The 19,551-nt window shown below is 36.6% G+C and overlaps 1 protein-coding gene across 2 annotated transcripts; it reads right to left on the reverse strand.

The window, feature by feature from the left end:
* Positions 1-10,008: 10,008 nt before the first annotated feature.
* Positions 10,009-15,471, reverse strand: LOC140450117 (uncharacterized). 2 transcript variants are annotated; one of them, XM_072543552.1, is made up of 2 exons: positions 14,725-15,471; positions 10,009-14,387 (listed from the first exon to the last, which is right to left on the reverse strand). In XM_072543552.1, exon 2 carries the CDS (start codon positions 14,075-14,077, stop codon positions 10,223-10,225), a length of 3,855 nt encoding a protein of 1,284 aa, XP_072399653.1. In that variant the 5' UTR covers positions 14,078-14,387; positions 14,725-15,471; the 3' UTR covers positions 10,009-10,222. The 2 variants fall into 2 exon arrangements, with proteins under 2 accessions (XP_072399653.1, XP_072399652.1); XM_072543551.1 differs by having other exon boundaries at positions 10,009-14,427.
* Positions 15,472-19,551: the final 4,080 nt, after the last annotated feature.

Genomic DNA, 19,551 nt, shown 5'->3' on the forward strand with positions numbered 1-19,551 from the left:
AGGGGATGAAAAATGGGGTTGAATGCAGTATGTGCCGTGCGCATCGGAGCATGCCAAAAGGTCATTACGTCATATCTTTGTTTCTATTGGTCCAATCGTGACGTACGAGGGCTCGTTGGAACGGGGAGGAGACGGGGACACAAAAAACAAAGATGGCAGCATTGCCAAATGGGCGCTAGAATGTATCTTTGTTGCTATTGGCATGATTTGACGTATGAGGTGTCAAATGAAAGCGTAGGTGACACACAGAAGCCATGTCAACGATTAGTATGAACATTCTTCTTCTTCTTGTCCATACAGTGCCTAATAGAACGTGACATCCGACGTAGAACGCGACATTCGACGTAGAACGTGACATCCGACGTAGAACGTGACATTCGACGCAGGACGTGACATTCGACGTAGAACGTGACATTTGACGTAGAACGTGAAATGCCACGTGACATTCAACGCAGGACGTGACATTCGACGCAGAACGTGAAATGTCACGTGACATTCGACGCAGGACGTGACATTCGACGCAGAACGTGAAATGTCACGTGACATTAGACGTAGAACGTGACAGCTATGTGACATTCAACGCAGAACGTGACATCCGACGTAGAACGTGACATTCGACGCAGGACGTGACATTCGACGCAGAACGTGAAATGTCACGCGACATTCGATGTAGAACGTGACAGTTATGTGACATTCAACGCAGGACGTGACATTCGATGCAGAACGTGAAATGTCACGTGACATTCGATGTAGAACGTGACAGTTATGTGACATTCAACGCAGGACGTGACATTCGACGCAGAACGTGGCAGTTATGTGTTAGTCAAGATGTTGCTAGACATAAAATGTGACATTCTACATAGGACATAGTTAGTAGTAGTATGAATCCCATCGAGTACATACATAGAGTAATAGAATTTCAAAGAAAACTTGATCGGTTAAAGATCGACATTAAATCATATGAGGATTTTAAACATATTACAAGACAATTAGATAACCTGCATTTTGACAACAAAACGTGGAAACCCGAAGAGTTGAATCTACAGCAGCAGCAGCAGCAAGACATCTGGGCCTGTAGAAAACTGCCACCAGCTACATATCCATTAAGACGTATTCAACCAATACCATGTTTGTCAGCAACAACAACAACAACACCACGGGTGTCAGCAGCAACAACAACAACACAACCAGCGAGTATATGAAAAGTGAAATAGATAATGTCTTTACAATGTCCTGTGTAATATTAGCATCTGTATTTATATTAATTTTAAAAATTATTTTTGAAATTGTAAGAAGAAAATTTGAATCTTCATGTAATATAAGACTCAATCAATAAAGATGTTTTAAATAAAAAAAAGCGTTTAATTTCTAATATATTTATTTATACATATACAAAAATTACAATGGTATTATGTTATTGGCAAACCAGTGACGTAGACGATCCACATTTCTTTCGGTGCATGAAAATAATCCAGCGGCATGACATGGGTTTGCAGTAGGGCCAACGTTTCCAGTAGCACGAGGCGTACCATCAAACTTGCAAACATCAATAATAATGGGAAAAACTCCAAAAACGTGACGTTTCTTATCCAAATATTCTGCTTTTTGTTCTCCTCGAACGTAGATGTAATCTGCTGCATACAACAACTTGGTTTCTAGTATTTCATTGATTTTGGACAATTCTACTTGCCCATCAGAGTATCGAATTCCAAGCAGTTTTTTCTCCACGTATGAGGCAGTCTTCTTATCGCCATTACTTAGCGCATTAAATGGTTTCTGAGGCAAAAAGATGTAATGACTTCGTTTAAAACCTATTTCAATGGTAAGTTCTTTGGGAACAAACCATCCGTCCACATCGAATCCCTGAATGTCTACGAATGCTACTCTCATGATGACTGCTCGTTCACTACTGACAATTTATGCATCTAATTTAGACTTTTTACAATTTCGGTGAGAGGGAAGTACTCCATTACACAATCATGAATTATAATGCAATAAGCCTTGGTATTTTCGGGAAAACCATTATTCGCTTCAATATCGAGTTTTACGTCAACAGTGGATGCTTTCATGCTTTCTTCTTGTTTCGAACAATCGATGACAAACAATGCGTGATTCTTGAAAGCTGAGAAATCGAGTAGAGGTCGCTTTTGTTGGGAATGTATGTAGCTAGGATAAAATTCGGTATAGTTGAAATAGGCCTCATTGTAGTCAGTTTTGCTAAAGTCCAACTGCATTCGCTCGTTTGGCCAATATTCACCATTTAAAGATAATCTGATACTTTGAATATCGACATTGTCAAATAAGGTGGGATCAGCTGAATTCTTGTCACGTTTGTTGGTTTGAAAGAAAACAATGACATAACGGGGTCTTTCCACTGCATTGCTAGTTTTTACAGCCCAAACTTCACGTCTAGCGCCTTTGGTAAGTGCTGGTAATTCATGCAATTCCCACTTTCTAAACGGAATGACTATAGGTTGATCTTGTTGAATGGATTTCATAAGTTCCAATTTAATATCATCATTGGGAAATATGTGCTTGACTCTGAGCTCAATATTGGTAATGTTAATCTTAACAGTAGTAACTTGGCCTTGAGTTTTTTCTTTGACAATTATGCAATCGTTGTCGTTTCGAGCTCGAACTAGTCTTATTGTTTGACGGCCACACGTAATCAAAGGATAATCATTGAAAATGTTGAACACATGCTTAAGAGGCATCTGTATGTTGAATGAATGATCAGCAGCGTGTAGAATTGGATCCCTAGGGTAATTCCAGCCTGCCATTGCCATATGACCGGAATCTTCTTGAGTATAACATGTCATAGCACGTACAGCGCTTACGATACCAGGATCCCGCACTGTTTCCATCTCCCTTGCGCTTTCGCTGTACGTACACGAATCGAAAAGAAAAGCACCAACATTATTTGCTAGTTTAACGTCACCAGTTCCGTTAATTGTGAGCGATCCTTTAATGCATAACAAGGTTTCGCTCATTGCAAAGAACGAGTCGACTTGATTGATGCTAAATTCCACAATGTCATTGCAATTGAATGATTTGATGAATGGTGCATATGTTCGGTATTCGGCTTTTCGAATCGATTCGTCAAACATCGGCTTACGATAAATATCAAATATTGGAGGCATTATGCTGTTTGAACGTGATCGTTTTCCATACATAGTTGTCATCTTTTCAGTTTAAAACCAAGTGATTGCAAAAATAATTTGTTTGCAAACGTAAGATGTTGCCGCTTAGATGAAGACGTAAGATGTTGCCGCTTAGACGGTTGCTCAACTAATGGTGTACTATGAGCAGTAGATTGCCTTATTAATAATCCCATTTCCCTCTTGATCTAAGTTCCAGCACCAATGTGCTCTGTTCTCCTCTAAAGTTTACAGGTCGTCCTTCTTGATCGACAGCCAACACTGTGATATTGGTGATTTCTCGTTGCGGTACAACAGGTAAATACAACAAATTGTGTGGAGTTTCGTCAATTGCGTACCCAGGATTTGATTGTATGACAAATTCGTAGATCGTGTGAGCAGGTCTGTTACCATCGAAGGCTCCGGTACTAATGTTGCATTCAAAGCGTATGCTAGATACTTTAATAATCCTAACAGGTCGATCTGAAGAATGCGTCTGTCCTGGATTTAGTAGTGCAGGAGAAAATCCCAATACTGTACCAAGACTGTCAGGTTGCTTAAACGAAATCTTATATTTGCTGAAAATTTGACACTGCAACGTGTTATGGTTAGGTTTTAGACTAAATATCGTTTCGGGTTTAAGCACATTATCAGCACCCAATTTCTGTTGTATGTATTCTTCAATATCGGCAATTTCATAACATCCATCGGGGATATCAAATTGTTGCAATTTGTTTTTGTCATTGTAGTAATAAAACTTGTTATTTTCAATGTTTGGTATACTGTTGTAGGAATGGAAAAATCGAAGAGCTATCTCATAATCTTTGTTCGGATCCAACACGATCGGTGTGGGAGGTTGAAATGAGAATATGTAATTGGTGCTGTCTACTCTCAACAACTGCGACATGATGACTGACTCACGTCAATGTATTAATAGGTTATTATATTAGAAAAAAACAACAATATTTACTTTAATAGTTTTACTTGTTCCAAAGCAAGTTTACAAAAATAACATGAAGCTTGAGAATCAGGTGGGCCATCCCAGTGAGTCCTCCAATCCGGTCTGTTATAATGTACGAAGCAAGGAAGTAGTATCTGTAGGTTAAATTCTCTTCGATATTCTTCAGGCAATTTATGCCATATTTGTAACAATTCGTAAGGTCGTACAGTTCGTTTAATATAATCTAGCGGTATGTATTTTAGTTCTTCTTCACTGAATTCTGTAAAACATTTTTTGTAAAACATATGGCCCATAAGCAGTTCTGTACTTTTAGTAGGCTCCATTATATAAAAACTTTAAGCATAAATGTCCACAAATAATTTGATTGTATGTTTGATACTGATGGTTATTATAGGAAATGTTGGCACGTGCACCACCCAGATACTTAACAAGTTCTTTGGTCGGCTTCAAATTACCAAATGAATCGAAATACTCTACGTTGTTGTTTATCTTTCTGTATGCTACCCAATGTGTTCCGTTATGTGTGGACACATCCAAGTTTACTATTGCACATTCTCGTTGTCGAGGACCGTCTCTAGGCAGAGCGTCATTCATGAAAACACCTCGAAAATGTGGTATTTTAAGGATCTTCTTCGCATAATGTGCAATCTCCACATCATATAGCGGACGATTGGGTAGCTTTATTGGAAGTTTTTTTTCAAATATAAGCCGAATCCACCTCTGGGTTTCTTACGTAGGTACAGACCCGAACCGATGTGTTCCATTGCCCTGTTATGGCGAATATCCTCTTCCAATTTCTTTTGAGCATTCTTAGCGTCGACTACTGTCTTCGCCACCCCAGCTGCACCCCCCGCTAAAGCCCCCAAAGCGGAAAGGCCTGCAAATAGAGGTATGAGGGGTAGAAAACCTCCGGATTTTAGTGGTAGCACTCGTGGAACATCAACTTCTTTACGACCGCCAAGTCCTTTGATTATGGATTTTGCTATTCGTACAGCCGTCAAAGCAGTATCTGTTAACGATGCTCCTCTTTTCATGGACTTTGCAATTTTTGGGACAACATCTCGATTGAAAGAGTAACGTCCTCGTCTTCCACGACGACGAGAGCATCCCATCCCCAACTTTCTTTTCGTTTTCATTCCGCCAGTTACAATTAAAGCAGCACTTTTTTCACCAAAGCTAGCGTCTTTCGACTTGAAGCGCTCCCAAGCTCTATCTTCCAATTCTTTATCGGCCTTGTGGCGTTCTTCGAGAGATGAATGCTGCGAATAAGCGATATCGTGTCGTTTGCAAGCTGCGTCTAATGGATTAATTCCTGGATCTCCACGTGCAAGACGTTTTTTTAGTTTTGTTCCGGGTCCACAATACTGATAACCAGGAATATGTAGTTCAACTGGAAGTTTATTAATTAGAGAGTTCACGAGACCTCCTCCTTCAACGACCAACATTGGACTGATACCATGCAAGTGGTGACATCTATAATATATATATATATTACCGTACTTATGTACTACACTTGCCACATGATGAAGGTCGTTCAGCAAGAGCAGACGCTACCAATTGATAATTTGGACATTGTCCAAAAAACAACCAACAGTAAACATGGTAAATTACTACCGAATTCATTCAGAGCGATTATTTGCGGTCCAAGTGGGTGCGGCAAAACGAATGTTATGCTATCTCTTCTATTCAATCCGAATGGCGTCAAGTTTAAAAATGTCTATGTTTATTCGAAATCCCTCTTTCAACCGAAATACCAACTACTGCAAGATGTAATAGCGCAAGTTAAAGGTGTAGGATATTACCCATTTAAAGACAACGAAGAAATTATTAGTCCCAGCGAAGCTAAACCTCACTCTGTGTTTTTATTTGACGATGTTGCATGCGATGGTCAGCAAAAGATTCGCGAGTATTATTCCATGTGCAGACATAAAGATATCGATGCCGCTTATTTATGCCAAACATATTCAAAAATACCGAAGCAGTTAATTAGAGACAACTGTAACATGATTGTACTATTCAAGCAAGATGAGATAAATTTAAAGCATGTATTTGATGAGCATGTATCACCAGACATGTCATTTGATGAATTTAAAAAAATTTGTTCTGAATGTTGGTGTGATAGGTATGGTACTCTGGTAATTATAAAAGATTTTGCTCTCAATAATGGCCGATATCGCAAAGGATTTGATAAATATATAAAATTGTAAGATAATTGTTTAGTTGTCATCACAATGTCAGATGATACGGTTGCCATTGCGCTTCGCAAGAAGAAAGTCGCCGAATTGGCTAGATCAATTCGCAAAAAATATTTGGCATTAAAATTAGGCCGAACAGAACAAGATGAGTCCCTAAATAAACTGTTTAAACCACTCTCGAAACCTCTCAAAGATATTGCACAATCATCAAAAACGTTACATCATACTATCACTAACAAGTTTGAACAAGTTAAAAAAGAAGAAATGAAAAAGGAAGAGGAGGAGGAGGAGAATGGTGATGATGATGATGTATTTCTTGATGCACCTGATCTAGCGGTACCTAATGAAAACATTATTCAAGAACCAATCGAGATTCCGATGGATGCCACAGACGAATATATTGATCAATATCCTTCAATAAGTCACAAGTACATAAAAGAATATTTAATAAAAGACGATAAAATTGATAAAAACTATGGACCATTTTACGATTCTATTAGTGGCTGGATAATGGGAAAACGTCGAATAAACTTTGACAAACGCAATGGAGACATAATAATAATTCGAGAACGTGATTTAGAAGAACGTAGGTTAGGTGGTACGCCAGGTCTATATCAACTTTTATTTTATGCCAACCCTGAACAGTATAATGATGAGGATTTACAAAAGTATAAAACACTGTTGAAAAACACAGAGATTCATCTGGATACCTTAGGACGTCTTAAAGGTTCTAGTGGAGAAAAATACCATTCTATTATTAAACCTCTATTCAAACCATCTGATGCAGCAATGAAAAAGCATGCAACTCGATCCAAAAAAGAACTCGAACACAGAACGAAAACAACAGCAACAACAACACGATCATCTTCATCTACGGCCAAAGGAACGGGATTGGATGACTCTCGTTTAACATACAACACTGCTCCCATGGAGTATATTTATTGGGATGATCCAAATGAGTTAGTTGAACGTCTTAAACTATTGGTGGCTTCGAAAGACGCCGGCAACACATCTCTCGACAACGAAATCGTAGCAATCATCAATGAACTAAAAGAAGCTAATATAATAGAGTAACTGGGAATGTCAGTATCATTTCCACTATGAGTGTCGACAAATTCGGTCATCACTCTCGTAACAGTAGTAGTAGTAATGCCCAAAAGGTGGCACGAGTTACATTTCCACATACGTCTGACGGAAATATTAATGCCGAAAATGTGAAAATTTGTAATGTCAAGGATCCATCAGACAATGACGATGCTGCAACGAAAAAATACGTTGATAAACAAATCAATGAGTTGCGTAACCTGCACTATCCATTAATTCAAACACATGGTGTGATATTGCAGCAAAAAACTAATGACATACAAGATATAGCAATCGGACTAAACGATGTGAGAAAGGAGCTTCATAAAACTACAGTTCCACTTCTCGAGCAAAAATTGCAGCAAAAAACTAATGACATACAGGATTTAGCAATCGGACTAAACGATGTGAGAAAGGAGCTTCATAAAACTACAGTTCCACTGCTCGAGCAAAAGTTACAAAAAATAATCAAAGATGATTTGAATACACTGAAAAAGGATATGGAGAACAATCTAAAATCTGCTGCAGAAACAGTTGCAAAGCATACGATGTACGATATAAAGATGGAACAGAGGATAAAACAAGTGGAACAATCATTAAAAAGCCTAGTAGATAGCGTTCATTCATGGGATATAGACAAACGTCTTAAGGTAGTGGAAGGTGCGATGAAAAAATAATGTCTAAAGAAAAGAAAGAGGTGGTGAACGAATTGCATAAACCAGCACGAAAAAACTATCCTCGTCGTCGAACAATAATCAAAGGAATCGATGACTTGTGGCAAATGGATTTGGCTGAAATGCGTCCTTATGCACATCAAAATAAAAATTACAAACTAATACTAGTTGTAATTGATTGTTTTTCAAAATTTATGTGGACACGTCCTCTAAAAACGAAGACTGGTGAGGAAATTACTCGGGCATTTTCGGATATTCTCGCTCATACTCGACGAGTCCCAAAAAACTTACAATCTGATCAGGGAACCGAATTTTACAACAGAAAATTTCAAAATTTAATGAAAAAACATGAAATTAATCATTACAGCACCTACACGATCAAAAAAGCTGCTATTTGCGAAAGAGTTATTAGAACGTTGAAAGCAAAGTTGTACAAGTATTTCAGTTTACATGGATCGTACAAATGGTTAGATGCTCTACCCATAATCACCGAGGAATACAACAACACAAAACACAGTAAAACAGGATACAAACCGTCTAAGGTTAACAAATCCAACGAAAAAGCCATTTTAAACAAAAGTTATACTCATTTAAAGATTGCCGGTCCACGAAAGTTTAAAGTTGGCGACATTGTACGTGTATCAAAGGCAAAACATTTCTTCGAAAAGGCATACACGCCCAATTGGACTACTGAATTATTTAAAATTGTACAAGTTAAGATAACAAATCCTATAACGTATTTGCTCGAAGACATGCAAGGTGCGCCGATTAGTGGCGGTTTTTACGAAGAAGAATTGCAGAAAACATCAAACCCTGACATATATCTGGTCGAAAAAGTACTCAGACGAAAAGGCAATAAGATGTATGTGAAATGGTTAGGAATGGATAGCAAACACAACAGCTGGATAAATAAATCGAATATAGTTTGAGGATCTATATTTCGATTCGCCGCGTAGACATACACTTTTCTAAAAAAGGCTTACAATTAACCACAAGGAGTGGGGAATGACAAAAGTATAAATTTAAGACAAACTACGATGTTCAGTTTACACCCATTTCGTCCACGGTATTCGAAACAAGAAGATGATGAGCTCTCAAGATAGTGGTTATGACAGTCAGCCTGTTAATTTCGATGATGATAGCAGTGAATTTAGTATAGAATTTGACTACGATGAAGATGGTCAACCACCTAGTCCTGGCGCCGAATTAGATCGAGTATTGGCAAAATTTGAAGCAGCAGCCACAAATGAAGTATATTGTTTATTGGAAACTACATATCCAATGAGCTCTCTCCATATAAAAATTGGTCTATCTCCAGCTCGAGATTTTTCACCATCCATCATTCTGTGTAAACATGGTAATTTTAACAGAATCAGTTTAAGCACATTCGAGTGGGAAGCCATAATTGAGTGGTTTAAAGAAAAAATGAGTGATTTTTTCCAAGCAGATCTACCGACTTATGCAGATGAGTATGATCCCATCGAATTTATGTGTGGTGATTTTTGCAAACTAAGACAATTGGTGATGGAAAATGTAAAGCTGCTGACAATCGAGAAATTTGGAGCCGCATTTTATTTGTGGGAAGATGACGTCAACCAAATTATAGAAGCATACCAGAGCATGATGTCGCATAGAGTGGTGCTGTTAAAGAGTTTACAATTTCACGAATACTATATAAACATTTCAACTTTCATCAAGAACAATTTTGGTGCTATAGACTCTTTACATGGACCAGTTGAAGCCTTCGCAGCATATTGCAATATTTGTCCAAACACTTTGTTAAGTTTAGCTTTAAAGGAATTTGTATATTATTATAAAATTAAAGTTGTAAATGATTTAACTGAATAAATAATATTAATATAAATATGTTGTCTTTTATTTGTAATCTAACATAAATAAAACCAAAAAATGTAAGATTACACAAATTTATTATTAAAACTTACATTATAAAATTAATACTATTTTTTATATTTACAAAAACTACAATTTACAAAAACTTTGCGATAAGTGATCTTTTCTTTTTTTGTGATCTTATGAGTAGCCATATACTAAAAGAAGATAATTATTTATGCATAGTGCGTCTACATTGAAAGAACCAAGTAGTATCAAACAAGACATAATCAAACGAATTTTGACACCAATTATCTGTTTTTCTGCAACAACAAATACATGTTATTCAACAAGATAATGTCCCCACGGAAGCGTATTAAATGATTTTGGTATTAAGTACCGCTTATCGTCATAAGGACTTAGAGCCGTTTTGGATTGCTCGATGCTGAATACTGAGTGTTGGTACGACCGAATACATCTTTGGCTCGCGGTTTGAAGTTTGAATTCTTTAAGACATTTTTCATAGTCTTCGTACGTAATTTTATTTCGAACGACGTTATATTTCACTCCTTTTGCTTTTTTCGTTATTCCCAAATTTCCTATGTCACATTCAATTCTCTCTTTGTTTAGTTGTTTTCTTTCTAGACGCTGTCTCTCTTTTTCCCTCTCCTCGTCAGTTATTTGCAGTTTAAATGTGTACATTTTTGATCGTAATCCAATAAAATGTGTAATTATTTTCCCATTTGCCTCGTCCTTCATTAATCCGGGGATTTTTTTATTTAACCTTTCTATTTCGTATGGGTTGTTTTCGGCATAGTCTGAGGTATCGAATTTACTTGGATGCGCCTTTAAAACCTCTCTATATGCATCTGAACATTGCAATTCATAAATAAAGCTATCTGTATCCATGTACAGCAATGAACAGTTTTTCTCTCCCATCGTTGGAAGCATAAAGTTGTAGTGAAAATCATACATACATAATTTGGATATATCGAGGATTGCTGCGCCTATATACAGGGGTTTATTAAAACATACCTCTGCTTTCTTTAGTTCAATGGCAACCAAATTTTCGCTAAAGATCGTACGACTGTGAAATCGACTACTTGCAATCAGATTTCTGGCTCCGTACCTTCCATGCCACTTTTTACATAATTTTACAATACGATGACGTCTTTGATTCTCCATGGTCTTGCCGAACACAGCATTATTCATCAATTTGAACAAATTTTTCTCAAAACTGTTGGTGGCTGCCGCCCGTAAATTTGTATTTAACTCGATATACGGTCGCAGCCACGCAGATTGATTAAATTTCAAAACTTTATGTATTTTTGTTAAAATTAACCCGTTGGCTAATGCCTGTTTAAGATTTCTATAATGCATAATATATTTGGTTTTGTGATATAAGGTTGGTATTAACTTTGGCAATTTTGAACCGGGTGGAATGCGGTGTTCGGCAGCAAATGGAAAATCTTTATGTTTGTCATGTAATTCACGTGGATACTCCAAGTCAACTTGGAAAAAATAGCCCTCCTTTGCATCATCCTGTATTGACATAATATCTATATGGCCTTCGGGAAGATTACCAACACCAAATTTGGTTACGTCTTCGATCCACTTGAATCCTCCTATTGGTAAAGCTTCACTCATGGCCCAGCCATACAGATTGTTTACATCTAAATAGAGGATGTACTTAGAGGGCCGTGTGGGATCATACGACGAAATGTATTTGTTGTTGGCCTCCGAATATCTGTTGCTACAAACAGATATCCCACCTCTTATGGCTTTTTCCATAAACAAGATCATATCCACATCTTTTAGCAATTCTAATTTACATTGTGTGTATCTCAACATACAATCCCAAGTGTATCCTGGCATAGTATAATACCATGCTGGATCTAATTTATATGTGTCTCGACATTTTTGTCGAAACTGCTCAAATACATCAGCCAACAGCAGAATATCTGTTTTCAAGTACAAATCGCTATATTCTCCCAAATTTTTACAATTAAATTTCTGCCAAACATTTTGCGCATGAGCATACTTCTCTTCACTAATGTATTCATTATTTAACTTACTATAAAAATGGTTAATTGAGGGTAAAGAAGTTTCATCCAATTTTTCCAAACTATCAATATAATCGTAACAAAATACTCCTTTACAAGTTAACAAATTAAATGTATCATTATCTAATTGACTAAATTCTCGTTTTAAAATCTTCTTTTCTGATATATCTAAAAGAGATGCCAATTCATCGAGTGAAGCTCCCATAAATCTAAGTGAATCAATAAATCGTAATTTAATTTGATGTTCGTCAGATTGTAATGTAAATGAAATATATTTTTCTTTATTAATGGGAAGTAAGCTCAAGTGCCCATGCTTGCAAAGATCTATAATCATAAAATGCGAGTCGTAGCCACTAAAATTATGAAATACGATTGGGACGACAAACAATTTTTTAAAGTTCAAATTACATGCTTGGTGCGCAAATCCCCGTACTTGTCCCGTAAAATGATCGTGATCTACAACAATTGTATCTGTAGCCAAAAAGCGTTTTTCGCAAATATGGCAAACAGTTGCCATATTTGTGTTGGGCTTTTCGACCATAGGTACAATTGTCTTTATTTTGGAATTTACAAATTTGGAAATTTCGGCCATTTCTTTTGCGAACCACTCCATGCAATTTTCACCTCTATAGCTATTAAAATAAGATAAACTATCATCGTAAGCACATTTCAAATAATAACCTGCACTAAAAGGTACATGTTTCTGATATTTTGCTGTTTTACTCAATGAGACATTTGAATCTGTAAAATTATGTAATTGGCATTCAAAATCAGCATAAACTATAAACGGAGTTGTTTGTTTGTATGTAAAATTGCGAAAAGCCACATGGTCATATTTGGGAACAGTCATTTTGCATTTATTCACATCTGAACACATTTCTTCGTGCTCTGCTAGTTTGCTTTCGCTGTGAAAATAGTTTAAACAACGATCGCAAATATATTTTTTACGTGTGTTTTTGTTCAATTGTGATCTTACTAATTTTCCTAAATCTTTAATCCAACAATAATGAAGGCGTATTTCAGTCTGATCGTCATCTTCTGGAACAACATCGTAATCGTTTAATTTTGGAAAATATTTATCTTGTACTAGCAGCAAATTAACATGCTTTTCCATCTTTTGCGGTGTCAGTCTGGCAGGTAGTACTTCGTAAAATTGTTTGTCCTTAACTACATTTAATTCTAAGACAAAAACATTAACTGATATGGCGTTTAATTTTTCAAATTTTGAAATTTGGTTTAATGGCATTGGGCTTTCTAATTTATCCGTTTGCAAAACAGTAGAATAATGTGGATATTTCGAAACTCGTTGTGGATTTGTAGGAACTGGATACAGAGCGCTAACAATCGACCAATAAAAACAAGCCTGATCAACGTTATGCACATTAATGCACGCTCGTTTCTTCTGAATCTCTATTGGCAAGTCAATGAACGATGAACCGTTTCCTATTTCTACTTTATTAATATTAACTTCTAATGAAATTACTTTAGACAGAGCAGCACCCGAATCTTTTTCTGCAAATTCAGATAGCTTTGTAAAAATTTTATCCTTAACATTTTCACTAAACCAAAGATGTAAATCGGTCGATGTGTCTATAATAGCATTTTTAGTGTTAAAATATTTTAAATCTAAACTTTCGGTATCACTTGATTTTTTAATGAATTCGCCGCAAAATGTAGTATTAACTTTAAGAATTCTATTTGTTTTTAAAATAATTTTAATTTTTCTGCTAAAAATAATATAACAATCATTTAGGAACTGTGTTAAGTCCTTATGCACTAAATTAACTATAACTCCAGTTTTAATTCGACTAGCAAAACACGAAATAACATTTTCCCATTTAACTCTATTGCGTAATTTTGAATTAAGCCCCAACCCAACGTACTTATTATTAAAATTTAAAATAATTTGTCTAAAATGCTTAAAATGTCCTATGTAAGTTTGCAATTTTCTAACTGTTCCTACGGATAGTCTATTGTTTTTAATTACTTTACTACATCTAAAAATTTGACTATTTAACCGTCTTGTCCAAACTTTACGATCTCTTTCAGTGAATTTATCGAAAATTATTTTACTAAGCTTTTTAATAATGTGCATCAAATCATCAGACTGTTTAATCACTTGTTTTATATGCATGGCTATGGCTACTCAAACAGACAAACAATAAGAAAAAATCACTTACCTTATTCAACTATCTTAAAGGATGCTAGGAGTCTGCTTTTTCCAATATCAACTTCCCCTTCGTATATCAGCGAATAGTTTCCGCTGTTGAGGTCCGTTATTGCTGCTTGGTAGGCTTTGGTTACCCGCTGTGGTAAGAAAACAACTTCAGCGCCCAAATCCAGCAGAACTGTATCCCCAAATTGTGTTGTTACCACCTTTGCACTGTGAATGGTAAATTTTTCTCCAATTTGCAGATCTTTAAGTTTTTTTATTGGCTTACGTTCTGCAACCAAGGATGAATTATTTAGTTTTGATAGATCCATCTACAACAACAATAGAACAAACTATAGTTTTTCCGCTTAACGTGAATGGAGAGATGCATTACATACTCGGCAATAGAGAAGAACCATATACTACAAGAAATCGAAATACGAATAGCGGAGAATACTTCTTATAAAAAATAGCAGACGTGAAATGTTTTACAACACCCAAATAGATAAAAAGGACATAATAAATACTGCATGAAATACGAACAGAGAGATGTACAATTCTCATAAAATACAATGATAAAAAGGACATAATAAATACATAGAAATATACAAAAGACAAAAACCGCTTACCTTTATCAGATATATGTAAGTCACTGCACACCGTATTGACTACTGCGAACTTGTTGTTGTTGTTGTATGTTTGCGATGCGAACTGTGACACGGTATGCGCTCCTCGGTCTTTTAAAGAACAGAGCAGCATATCGCCCCACGCGAGCCCAAGTTGCGCCAACCTAATGCGCCTACGGTACCATCAACTGATTCGTTTCATTGATAAGCAACACCTTGTGTTCTAGAAATGCTCATATTTATATATTTATTTTTATTTCTTCAACTAATATTTATGGTATACAATAAATAGATATTGCGGTAAGCGAATCGTTGTTATCAATTTAGAATTTTGTTAATGTGGTTGCTGATATCATCATACATTTTACAAAATGTAGCAACTGCGGTTTTCTTTCCGGTGTACTTGTTTTTCCAATGATTAAAATAAAATTTGTTATCACACTTGTTTACGTGTTTTGAATTATGCGGTACCGCGTTATCACGAGGCTTCATCCGGTTTTGCTAACAAATGCACTATCTTTTAACATATTTAATATATTTCTGTATATAATTTCAATTCTTTGATTAATACTAATTTTATCCATATAATACATGTTTTATAAAAATACGGTTAATATTACACAAAAACTTCTTCAGTCAGAAGATGTGTGTGTGTTTGGATTTTTGTATAAATAACTGTATTAACAATTTTTGGAAATTAGTATAAATCAAGGTGCTTGTCTGTTTACATGCCTTATTGTCTAATGTAATGTAAATAAACAATACTTGTACATGTCTATGTCTTTTTTTTTTTTTAATAAAAAAGTTTCAGTGTTGTATATATAACTTGTAGCTATATGTAACTCAATAATAAAAGATATTTTAATGAAAGATATGTATATTTCTCCTACGCATTACTACTGAATATGTTCTACGTAGAATGTCACGTTTTATATGGCAAGTTTCTAGATAAATTTTATAAAGATATAATTTGTATTAGTACAAGAGAATTGGGAATTTGACGTTGGTTCGTTTTATGATGTTTTTAGCCATAAATAATGATCGTATCGCACTTGGTCGGTAATTTTCGTAATATACATGAAAATACCTTTCTAATGGTATACTGCACGGAGCACTTGGTGCAAAATTGAGCGAGTTAGGGTTTGCTAGAGATCAAACTGCGATAAGAGATTTTTCTATGCCAATGGTTTTGTTTTACCGTCAATAACAATAAATAAGCATTTATAGTTCGACCAAGTTATTACAACGGTCGTTATGACACCTTACCATATATCTTTTGAACGGATAAGCGGAAATCGACGTATGACCCATCAAATTAAAGGATTTTGAATGATGAATTACATTGTGATGTCTAATTTAATAAAATTCTATGTATAAGATCTCTTTGATACCCTGTTACATTCTGTATCGAATGTCACGTCATTTCACGTTCTGCGTCGAATGTCACGTCCTGCGTCGAATGTCACATAACTGTCACGTTCTACGTCGAATGTCACGTGACATTTCACGTTCTGCATCGAATGTCACGTCCTGCGTTGAATGTCACATAGCTGTCACGTTCTACGTCGAATGTCACGTCCTGCGTCGAATGTCACGTGGCATTTCACGTTCTACGTCAATAGCCATAAATAATGATCGTATCGCACTTGGTCGGTAATTTTCGTAATATACATGAAAATACCTTTCTAATGGTATACTGCACGGAGCACTTGGTGCAAAATTGAGCGAGTTAGGGTTTGCTAGAGATCAAACTGCGATAAGAGATTTTTCTATGCCAATGGTTTTGTTTTACCGTCAATAACAATAAATAAGCATTTATAGTTCGACCAAGTTATTACAACGGTCGTTATGACACCTTACCATATATCTTTTGAACGGATAAGCGGAAATCGACGTATGACCCATCAAATTAAAGGATTTTGAATGATGAATTACATTGTGATGTCTAATTTAATAAAATTCTATGTATAAGATCTCTTTGATACCCTGTTACATTCTGTATCGAATGTCACGTCATTTCACGTTCTGCGTCGAATGTCACGTCCTGCGTCGAATGTCACATAACTGTCACGTTCTACGTCGAATGTCACGTGACATTTCACGTTCTGCATCGAATGTCACGTCCTGCGTTGAATGTCACATAGCTGTCACGTTCTACGTCGAATGTCACGTCCTGCGTCGAATGTCACGTGGCATTTCACGTTCTACGTCAATAGCCATAAATAATGATCGTATCGCACTTGGTCGGTAATTTTCGTAATATACATGAAAATACCTTTCTAATGGTATACTGCACGGAGCACTTGGTGCAAAATTGAGCGAGTTAGGGTTTGCTAGAGATCAAACTGCGATAAGAGATTTTTCTATGCCAATGGTTTTGTTTTACCGTCAATAACAATAAATAAGCATTTATAGTTCGACCAAGTTATTACAACGGTCGTTATGACACCTTACCATATATCTTTTGAACGGATAAGCGGAAATCGACGTATGACCCATCAAATTAAAGGATTTTGAATGATGAATTACATTGTGATGTCTAATTTAATAAAATTCTATGTATAAGATCTCTTTGATACCCTGTTACATTCTGTATCGAATGTCACGTCATTTCACGTTCTGCGTCGAATGTCACGTCCTGCGTCGAATGTCACATAACTGTCACGTTCTACGTCGAATGTCACGTGACATTTCACGTTCTGCATCGAATGTCACGTCCTGCGTTGAATGTCACATAGCTGTCACGTTCTACGTCGAATGTCACGTCCTGCGTCGAATGTCACGTGGCATTTCACGTTCTACGTCAAATGTCACGTCCTGTCTCGAATGTCACGTTCTCTTAGGCACTGTACGGATAAGAAGAAGAAGAAGAATGTTCATACTAATCGTTGACATGGCTTCTGTGTGTCACCTACGCTTTCATTTGACACCTCATACGTCAAATCATGCCAATAGCAACAAAGATACATTCTAGCGCCCATTTGGCAATGCTGCCATCTTTGTTTTTTGTGTCCCCGTCTCCTCCCCGTTCCAACGAGCCCTCGTACGTCACGATTGGACCAATAGAAACAAAGATATGACGTAATGACCTTTTGGCATGCTCCGATGCGCACGGCACATACTGCATTCAACCCCATTTTTCATCCCCTTTCCAACGAGCCCTCGTACGTCATCCTACGTTAAGCCGTTTGGAACTTACGACCGGGGGTTGCGATTTTAGGGGATGCGATTTAGGGGATGTGCTCAGATATACATAGCCTATCTACTTACGCTGGACACCTTAATGTTATCGAATAACGTTGGATTGGCGTGAATGTCATCTCGTTTAGAAGTTTGAAAAGCTACAATGACATAGCGTGGACGTTCAACAGCTGAAGTTGTCTTTACACTCCATATCTCACGTCGGGATCCAGCCGTAAGTGAAGGTAGTTCATTAAGTTCCCATTTACGGAAAGGTATGGTTATCGGCGTATTATTCTTAATCGGAGTCATTAGGTCAATTTTCACATCGTCATTCGGAAAGACATGTTTGACCTTCAGTTCCATGCTGGTAACAGTTAAAGACACTGTTGTTGTTGTTGTGGCATTAGGTTCTTCCACTAAAATACTGTCTCTATCATTACGTGCTCGAACAAATCGAAACACTTGACGACCATAGGTTAATTTATTGTAATCGTTGAAAATGTTGAAAATATGTTTTATCGGAATCAGTAAACTAAAGCTGTCTCCCGATAAATGTGGATTATTGGGATAGTTCCATCCTGCAGTACTGAGATACTTGGAATCGTCAGGAGTGTAACACAACAAACTGCGAATAGTGCTAACTACACCAGGATCTCGAACTATTTCCATGTCGTGTGAACTTTGGATGTATGTACATGTATCAAACAAGAAGGCTCCAGCATTCGGTGCAAGAGAAACAGTTCCAGTACCCACTTTCTTTATACTTCCTTTAATTTCCAAAAGTGTTTCGTGTATGGCAAAAAATGCATCTGATTGATTGATGATAAACTCGACAACGTCGCTATTATTAAATGACTTGATGTAAGGTGTATATGTACGAAATTCTTCTTTTCTAATAGTATCGTCGAACTGAGGTTTCTGGTACAGATCTAAAATAGGTGGTTGAGGTTCCTGAACCTGTCGTCGAATGTATTGACGTTTTGACATCTTTTAGCTGTAATCCAATGGAAACGAGAAAGGCTTTATTGACAGCAGACACGTCACGTCGCTTGTAAGATTTGCGTGAGACTAATGGATATTGATGCGTAGAGCTTTGTTTTATAATTAAACCCATCTATATCGTTTCCTTAAAATCCAAATGAAGTGTACTTTTCTCTCCTCTAAAGTTGACTGGTCTTAAATCTTGATCGAGTACGCTAACGGTAATGTTGGCAATTTCACGTATGCTATTGCTTACTGGTATGTATATAGGATTATGAGGACGTTCGTCAATAGAGAAACCAGGATCAACACTTATCGGGAAATGTAGAACGGTGTGCGCAGGTCTGTCCTCGTAAAAGGCTCCTTCGGTAATGTTGCATTCAAAAAGTAGGCTCGATACTTTTATAATGTTTACAGGTTGGTCCGAAGAATGCATTTTTCCTGGCACCAATATTCTGTTTGATGAGAAACCCAATATTTTGCCGAGACTGTCATCTTTCTCGAAAGTAACAGCATGATCTTGACTAAAGATTTCACACTTGAGCGTATTGTTGTTGGGTCTTAAGATGAACTCATTATCTCGAATCGAATTATATTTATCGATTAATGCGTTATAAATATACGTTTCGATATCGGTAATTTCATAAGATCCAGACGGAATATCGA

This window comes from Diabrotica undecimpunctata, chromosome 9 (genome assembly GCF_040954645.1).
Source record: "Diabrotica undecimpunctata isolate CICGRU chromosome 9, icDiaUnde3, whole genome shotgun sequence".
Taxonomy (NCBI): Eukaryota; Metazoa; Arthropoda; class Insecta; order Coleoptera; family Chrysomelidae; genus Diabrotica; species Diabrotica undecimpunctata.

What these genes read in the sequence shown, in the direction of transcription:
- LOC140450117 (XM_072543552.1), bottom strand. Translation starts at nt 14,077, where the DNA reads ATGCATATAAAACAAGTGATTAAACAGTCTGATGATTTGATGCACATT.